We start from the raw sequence: 9,718 nt of genomic DNA on the forward strand, positions 1-9,718 counted from the left end.
AGATCTAACTCCGATCGAAGGCTCCGATCGTCACTCGGAATGAATGAAGGAGGTGAAAAACTCTCGGGCATCTTCTCACGCATTTTGTCTGGATTGCGGGGAAAATCCCCGGTTGAGGGATAATCTCCGGATGATTGAATTTCAACTCTTCGACCTTTATTTATAGAGGTTGGGTCACTGACAGCATTAATTGGACTACTCTGAGTCTGACATTCGACGTGTTCATCCTTTCTGAACCTCTGGCACTAATGGCGTGGTAGGTGAAATGTCAACATCATCTTTGGATTTTCTCGAGGTAGATGCGTTGATGCGTTCATTCCACCTACCTTGTGTCGATCCCATTAGCCTATGGGTGTTAAGCAGTTGCAACTCGATGGCTAACATTAAATTTAGTCAATAGGTTGGTAATTATGCGGTTGATGAAGTGAGAGCCCTCATCACTGATTAAGGCCCGTGGCGTCCCATATCGAGCAAAAATATTCTTCTTCAGAAACTTCGCCAATGTGGTCGCATCATTCTTGGTACATGCGATGGCCTCAACCCATTTTTATATGTAATCAACCGTGACCAGGATATAGTGATGACCTTCTGATGTTGGAAACGGGCCCATGAAGTCGATTCCCCAAACATCGAATAACTAAACCTCTAAGATTGACGTCAACGACATTTCATTTCTTTTAGACATATTCCCCATTCTCTGACATCTGTCGCATTGCACAATGTGGGCATGGGCATCCTTAAACAGTGTTGGCTAGAAATAGCCACACTGTAAAACCTTTGCGACAGTCCACTGCCCCCCAAAATGTCTGCCATAAGGGGACTCATGACAAAGCTCTAGAATGTACTTTACTTCGTGCTCAGGAATGCATTGACGTAGAATGTGATCAGGTTCAAGTCGATATAGGAATCAGTCGTCGCAGAAATAAAATTTGATGTCGTGTCCTAGCTTTTTCTTCTGCTGGTAAGTATAGTCATCTGGTATTTGACCGCAAATGATGAAGTACACAATGTCCGCATACCAGGGAACTTTAATGTCTACTGACATCAGCAACTCATCGGGGAATCTTTCTTCAATATCTTTTTCTTTCTCTTGAACCTCGTAATTCTCCATTCTTGAAAAATGATCAGCACCTTGGTTCTCGGTGCCCTTCTCATCTTTGATTTCTAGGTCAAATTCTTGCAGGAGCAACACCCACCGTATAAGCCTTGGTTTTGCATCCTTCTTTGTCATCAGATATTTGATTGCAGAGTGATCGGTATACACCACAACGTTTGTTCTGATTAAGTACTGACGGAATTTCGCCAGTGCAAATACCACTGCGAGCATTTCCTTCTCTGTGGTTGTATAATTCTCCTGTGCATCATTCAACATTTTGCTCGCATAATAGATAGGATGCAATACCTTGTCCTTGCGCTGACTCAACATTGCACCCACTGCATAACCGCTTACATCACACATAAACGCAAATGGTTGTGTCCAATCCGGCGCAATCAAAATTGGTGGGGTGATGAGTGCATCTTTCAATGTGTTGAATGCTTCAGTACACACATCATCAAAATTATATTCTCGGCCAACTTCGAGGAGCGCACTTAGGGCCTTGCGATATGGGAAAAGTTGCGAATAAATCTTTGATAGAACCCAGCATGTCCCAGAACTGTCTCTTATACACATCTAGATGTGTATAAGAGACAGCACTTAGGGCCTTGCGATATGGGAAAAGTTGCGAATAAATCTTTGATAGAACCCAGCATGTCCCAGAAAGCTCCAAATTGTTTTAACGTTCACTGGTGGGGATAACTTGGAAATTGCGTCGATTTTCGCTTGATCAACTTCCAATCCTGCTTTCGAGATATTATGACCCAGAACAATTGCTTCTTCAACCATAAAGTGGCATTTTTCCCAGATCAAAACAAGATTTGTTGCCACACATCTCTTCAAGACTTTCTCGAGGTTAACTAAACAGGAGTCATAATTATTGCCGAAAACTGAAAAATCGTCCATGAATACTTCGACTGACTCCTACAATTAATCTCAAAATATCAACATCATACATCGTTGGAAAGTGCCTGGCGCATTGAAGAGTCCAAATGGCATGCGTCGGAATGCAAACGTACCAAATGGGCACATGAAGGTTGTCTTGTCTTGATCCTCCAGTGCAGTTGCTATTTGGTTGTACCCTGAATAGCCATCAAGAAAACAGAAGAATTCATTCCCAGTAAGTCTATCTAACATTTGATCAATGAACAAGATAGGGAATTGGTACTTTTTAGTGGCCAAATTTAACTTGTGATAATCCATGCAAATTCTCCACCCCGTGATCGTTCATGTGGGAATTAATTCATTCTTGTCATTAGTGACGACTGTCATCCCCCCTTTCTTCGGAACACACTGCACTGGGCTCACCCAGCTGCTATCAGATATTGGGTAAATGACACCTGCATCAAGACATTTCACTATTTCCTTCTTCACTACTTTCTTCATAGCAGGGTTCAAGCGTTGTTGCCTTTCTATCGATCCTGTATTTCTTTCTTCAAGAAGAATCTTGTGTATGCAGTACGAGGGACTGATTCATCGAATGTTTGCCAAGGTCTATCCTAAAGCCTTTGCGTAAGTTCTCAGTATCTGTATAAGTGCGTCTTCTTTCTCCTTACTCAGCGAGGCAGAAATGATAACCGGTAACGTGCTGTTACCTCTTAAGTAAGCATACTTNATAAGTGCGTCTTCTTTCTCCTTACTCAGCGAGGCAGAAATGATAACCGGTAACGTGCTGTTACCTCTTAAGTAAGCATACTTGAGGTGCACAGGCAACGACTTTAACTCTAGCACGGGTGTTTCTTCCAAGGATGGCTCAGTGCGTTGTGAGGTTCATTCAGATAACTTGAGTGGTTCAAAATTTGATTCAACGTGAATTACGGAGTAATCCTACTCCCAAATTGCGCTGATTCCAAATTCTTCTTCCTCCATTTCTTCCAGGGGTTCGTGCCACGGTTCTTCCTGTAATTCCTCAATATATTGGCAACTCTCCATATCACTTGGGTACTTCAACGCATTGAAAACGTTGAACTTCACTTCCTGATCGTCAACTCTGATGGTGAGTTCTCCTTTTTGCACATCGATCAGCGCTCGCCCTGTTGCGAGAAATGGGCGACCTAAGATGATAGGTACTTCTCTGTCAGCTTTGTAATCCAATATGATAATGTTTGCCGGGAAGATGAACTTGTCCACTTGCACGAGTACATCCTCTATCTTGCCATCAGGATGCGTTATCGATCTATTGGCCAACTGTAGTGTGATCGTGGTTGGTCTTGCGTTGCCAATATCCAACTTTTTAAAGATCGATAAGGGCATCAGATTTATGCTCGCCCCTAAATCGCACAGCGCGTTCCCGACCTTCTTCCCTTCTATTAAGCAGAGCAATGTAAAACTCCTAGGGTACTTCATTTTTGTGGGAATATTGTTTTGAAACAGTGCACTACATTCATATGTTAACGCAATTGTTTCATTCTCCCCAATCTTTCTTTTGTTAGCAAGTATATCCTTGAGAAATTTTACATAGCTCGGCATCTGTTCCAAAGCTTCTATTAAGGGAATATTGATTTGTAGTTGTCGGGGAACGTCCAGGAGCCTCTAGAATTTCTTGCTATCATCTTTTTTCTTTAGCCTGGACGGGAAAGGTGGAGGATCCCGCCTTACTTCCTGTTTAGTTAACTGTTTGTTGAGGTCCTGTTCTTGCTTTGTTTCGTTAGCTGGAGGTTGCGTTGATTCAGACATCAACTCTTAAGAAGTTTCATCTTTTGTATGTATACTTACTCCTGAACTGATAAATTTTCCACTACTGATTGATTGGTCATCATCGAAAATTAGATCTACTGACTTTGTTGTTGGATCTGGTACTGGTAGCGCAGGGGCTGTTATTTTACCACTTCTTAATGTCACTGCATGACATTATTCTTTACCTCGTAGCCCCGATGCTTCTGAACTGCTAGGCAGCGTACCAGGCGCTTTATTTTTCAACTCAATTTCAAGTTGTTCAATCTGCTCTTCCAAACCTATAAGGGAGTCAGCTTGCAATTGTCTAATTGCCTCGATCTTTTTGATATAATGCGTCAGTGAAGTCTCCAGAGACGAGGTACTATAAGAGGTATCTTATAAGAACGGTTGGTCACAACGTGGTATACTTTGAGAGTTACCTAGACTACAGTCCGGATTAATGAAGACCGAAGGGTTGCCTTGATCCCCTTGATAACTATTCTGATGAAGACTATGGCTCCCTTGGTTGTGATTCCCGTCCCAACTTAAAGTTAGTTGATTCCACCAACCAGGGTTGTAAATGTTGCCAAATGACTCAATATAGACAGAATATAGGACCTGTTGATTCCACGGGCAGACTTCTGCTGGATGTCCCTCCCCACATTGAACGCAGTTCATTGCGACCACGTGCGTCAATGCATTAACTTGCGCTGAACCTTGAGAGAGATTTCTCTGTTGATTAGCCATCGTCTGAAGAAGTGAGGTCATTGTGGTCATTTGATCTACCAGTGTGCTCATTGTATCAGTTGACACATCGACACTTTCTACTTTTTTGTGCTCCAGACCACTTTCCTCAAACCCGGTATCAATCCACTCATCAAAATGTCGCGAAATGCAATCTAATATGCTATTGGCTTCTATATATGATCTGTCCATTAATCCTCCTGCTGCGGAGGCATCGACAACTGCTTGCGTTGAATGATCTAAGCCATTGTAAAACGTCTCCATCAGAATGCTATCGGGAATCCCGATATGCGGACAACTCTTCACTAATTGTTTGAAGCGCATCCAGGCGGTGCTCAAAGTTTCATAACCCTTTTGCTCAAAATTCAACACCTCCCTCCGTCTCCTTGCGTTGATGGCTGGAGGGAAGAATCTGTTCATGAACCTGTCAACAAACTATTCCTATGCGTTAATCTCATCCAGCTCTAACGACTGAGCCCACCTCTTTGCTTCATTCCGCAGTGTAAATGGGAAAAGATATAACCTAAATCCTTCTTGAGTCACACCAGGCATGGGGAATGCACTACACATGTCTACAAAATTAGTCAAATGTGCATATGGGTCTTCTCCTTGTAATCATCCGAATTGACCCACATTTTGAATCATCAACAGCATAATCGGTCTTATTTCAAAGTTTACATTCTCCTCAACCGTTGGCCTTGAGATTCCTGGTGAGAAGTTATAGAAATCCGGTGCCGCATAGTCTTTCATTGAGATGTTGCGATCAGAAGCAAGAAATATGGAATCTTGCACTGGCCAATTTTCCCTTTGATTCCTTGTTGGTGCCTCATTATTATTAGCCATGCTTCTTGACCAATTAATTCAGCCCTGATGTGCTTCCGTGCGAATAATACACCTGATCTTTGGGCCTGTTTAGAATATCTGGATCACTTCAGAGCTCATAAGCTGTCAGACTGCTCTTTGTGATAAACAACCAGTATAACGAGATCTGTCGTGCAAAATATCACAAACATATTCAACAATAACCGTTAACCAATCCCCGACAACGGCACCATAAACTTGTAACGTATAAAATTTAATCCATAAACTTGATACGCATAAAAATTGATGCTTCTATTTTAAGCATGTGGACAAATATGAATATGAATGAATAAAATTAATCTTCTTATTCATACAACGCATGAATGATTGCGATGATATGCGATACTACTTCTAAATGTATGCATTATTAATGAGTGTTCCTGTAGTATGTTGTGCATTGTCACAAGTTTCCTTGCGTTGGAACCAAGTATAATTCCACCGCAAGTTTCTCGGTGTGATCCGAGGTCGAATACAGGGATTGTTTTAGGTTGATTGTGTTACGTTTGTGATATATGTGACCGGGGGGTTTATCAATTTAATAAAAGTGTGGTTTGTACATGTGATAAAGTAAATTGTGCAGTGAAGTAAAGATAAGGGATAAAAATGCGATAATAAAGTAAATTGTGATAAAAGTAACGTGCGATAAAATAATCCTAAGCTAAGATGATACAAGATACAGGTTACATGATACAAGATAACAAGGTTGAGACTGACTGAGAAGATTATACAAAGGTCGTGTTATGTGGTGGCAAGGCTTATGTGGGAAATAGAAAGAGAAAGGATAATTAATATAAACATTGCAAGTTTCTTAATTACGTTAAAGATATAAGTACGAGTCTGTTTTCCCTTTGCGTACACCTCTCGGTGATCGGTCGTGTTTCCCATATCTCTATGGTGAAACAGGGACGAACATAGTGAACGCAAGGTTACTTCCATCTCTGGAAGTATTTCTTGCTTTAGTTAACGCATTCTTCTAACATTCTCTCGACAGATTAGAATGGCATCTTCACTTCTGCTCTCGTAGGTGAAGATGCCGTCTAGAATGCTTTAGCTAAACATCTTTATCTCTTTAACAAAGATTAAATTACTTGTTTAATTCATATTAATCACTGCAGGATAAAGAAAACATCGTGGAGAAAGCGATTAATGGAGGAACGGAAATAGACAGAAATGTGGAAATGAAAGTGATCGTGACATTTATTTATAAAATCAAGCGTCTGATACATGGTTGTGAATGATTTAGACTAGGAAGATGAAATACAATTGATGAATAAGAGTTAGAAACAGATACAGAAGAGTGCCAATGTCTTGACACCGATTTGGATGGAGAGATTGCTTGCCGGCATAGATGGAGTGAATGGAAGGATGGGCTTCCCTCTCAAGCTTGCTCAACCGGTAGAGTTGATCTAGGTACAGAACTTCACGGTGGGGATTTGGAATGATTCGCCCTGAGACTCACCTCTCAGCCTTCTCTCTTTTCTTCCCCAGATCTTCTCCAATCAGCACTCAGGTTAGCCTCTCTCTCAATAACCTTGTATCAATTATCCCCCATATCAAGTATATCCTTTCAATGAATTCTTTGAGGGTATTTATAGATGAAAGCTTTGACTCTCTGACTTGTGGTCCCCACTTTATTGTTATAGAAATTCTGAGAATGGTGGATTAAATATTCCTTCTGTTATGTAATTAGTCCGTCGAAAATGCACAATTGTTAGTTGTATACGTGTCAAAATCCTCCGTGATTGCGTTGCTCATTTGCATCTTTGATCGTGTGCCCGCATGCAGTGTTGTTTTTATTACCGCATGTGGTTGAAGTTCAACTCTAGATCGATTGTCACATGTGCCGTCATCGCGTTGATTGTCTACTCATTCCTGAATGATGGGCGTAATGCGATGTAGATGCATTAATCTTTCTCTCTTGAGCCATGAACGCATACGGTGACTGGATTTCCTGCAAAACAGACTTGAAATATTCTTTTCTATTATCGCAATGGTGTTAGTGGGTGTATTGACGAAAATTTATAATTATTGTATTTCTTAGCCAATTTCCATACAATTGACACAACTTTCCTCTCTTTTAACCGCAATATCTAAATAAAGCAGTATAAATAACTTGTATTTCTACAAGTTATCACCAATCTTTCTTTTACTTCCTTCTTCCTTGGTTTCTCAAAGTATAGTTTCCTTCTTTAAACTTAAAGGTATCACTATGTGTCCTCCTTGTCTCACTTTTCCATCCAAGACATGCGTCCACATGGCCATTGATGAGTCCAACATCCCCTCTATGCGTCCAACACGTTATTTATGCATCTAATAGTTCCCTCTTTAGGGTTTTATCTACTTGTGGTGTTCTATGTTATCTAACACTTTGCCAATTCCTCTCATTTGAATGCCTATGCGTCCACCACTCATCTTTTATTCGTCCAACTCTAATTTCCTCCCTTGGTGGTGCATAATTCCACACATGGTTCTGCAACACTTCGTCCAATTCTACCCATGCGTTGAGCTCATCCAAGATTCTCCATCCTCTCCTATGTTATGAATCCAAATCTTATTCTCATAGCTTAGTTCGGACACTTAGCCAATTTTCCTACTATGTTATGAGTTCATAGCTTAGTTTATATACTTAACCAAAATTTTACCCTTTTAGGCTCTGAGTATACATCTTCCTGGTAACTCAAGAAGTATTGTCAAGATCCGGGTGTTACAGCCCACAAGTTTAGGTGTTCCTTCGTAACACCATGGGAACACATGCCCTCATACACAATGTGAAATTCCTTCAAATGCTTGTGCGTGTTGATAACTTGTAGAAATAAAAGTTATTTATACTGATTGCGACTAAAAGAAAGAAAAGTTGCGTCGATAGTATGGAAACTGGCTAAGAAATGCAAGAATTATAAATTGTCGTCAATACACCCACTGACACCATTGCGATGGTAGAATAGAATGTTTCATGTCTGTTTTGTAGGAAATCAAGTCACTGCATGCATTCATGGCTCAAAGATAAAAGGAACAACGAATCTACGTCGCATTGCGCTCGTCAACAAGAATGAAGAGACGATCAATGCAATGACGGCGCATGCGACAATCGATCAAGAGCTTTACGATCAACGCAATTTCAACCGCATTCGGTAATAAAAAACAACACTGCATGCAGGTAAATGATCGAAGATGTAAAGAGCAACGCAATTGCAGAGGATTCAGACGCGTGTATAGTTGTCAGTTGTGCATTTCTGATGGGATTGATTGCATATTAGAAGGTATATTCACTCCACCATTTCAGGAATTGCCTTAAAAATGAAGTGGGGACCACAATGCAAAGAGTCAAAGCTTTGCCTATAAATAGCTTCTGCAATTCCATTGAAAAGATATAATCGATACGGGAGACTTGAATACTGATCTGAGAGAGAGATTGGTTGATCGACTAATTATAGTAGATCCGGGAAGAATCAAGAGACAAGGTTGAGAAGTGAGTCCCTAGGCAAAGAATCCTTTCAATCCCCACCGTTGAAGCTCTATACGAAGGTCATTTCTACCAAATGAGCAAGCCTGAGAAGGAAGCTCTTCTCTTTATCCATTCCACATGCCGACAAGCAAAACCTCTGTCCAGATCTGTGTCAAGACATTGACACTCTTCTATATTTGTTTCTATCTCGTTTTCATCATTTGTACTCATTTCTTTACTCTATCATTCACACCACGTAACAGACGCTTAATCTTAGTATTAATTGTTATGATCATTTCCATTATCATCTCTCTATCTATTTCCGTTCATCCATGATTCACTTTCTTCATGATGTTTTCTTAATTCCCTGGGTAATTAATAAGAATTAAGCAAGTAAATTAATTTGTGTTAAGGAAATAATTATGTTTAGCTAAAGCATGCTAGACGACATCTTCACCTGTGAGAGCAGAAGTGAAGATGCCATTCTGCTTATCGAGAGAGGGTTGGAAAAATGCGTTAACTAAAGCGAAGAGTACTTCCAAATATGGAAGCAACCTTGTGTTCATCACGTTCATCCCTAATTCACTATAGAGTTATTGGAATGCGGCCAATCACCGAGAGGTGTACGCCAAGGGAAAGCGGAACCTTAGTTACATCTTTAACGCAGTTAACAAACTTACGATATTTTTACTAATTATTCTTTCTATATCTGATTCATACATAAAGACTTGCCATCGCATACCACGATCCTTTGTATAACTTCACAATCAGTCTCAAACTCAGTATCATGTATCATGTATCATGTATCTTGTATCTTGTATCTTGTATCTTGTATCATGTTAGTTTAGGATTTACCTTTTAACGCACTTTGATTTTCAACGCAATTTTATTTTATCAACGAAATTTATGTTTATCGC

General features: G+C 40.3%; 1 protein-coding gene across 1 annotated transcript; it reads right to left on the bottom strand.

The window, feature by feature from the left end:
* Positions 1-2,923: 2,923 nt before the first annotated feature.
* LOC120067386 lies at positions 2,924-3,565 on the bottom strand. Its single transcript, XM_039018955.1, has one exon. It carries the CDS (start codon positions 3,563-3,565, stop codon positions 2,924-2,926), a length of 642 nt encoding a protein of 213 aa, XP_038874883.1.
* Between the last annotated feature and the right edge of the window lie 6,153 nt (positions 3,566-9,718).

The sequence above is a fragment of the Benincasa hispida genome, chromosome 12 (genome assembly GCF_009727055.1).
Source record: "Benincasa hispida cultivar B227 chromosome 12, ASM972705v1, whole genome shotgun sequence".
In the NCBI taxonomy this organism is placed as follows: Eukaryota; Viridiplantae; Streptophyta; class Magnoliopsida; order Cucurbitales; family Cucurbitaceae; genus Benincasa; species Benincasa hispida.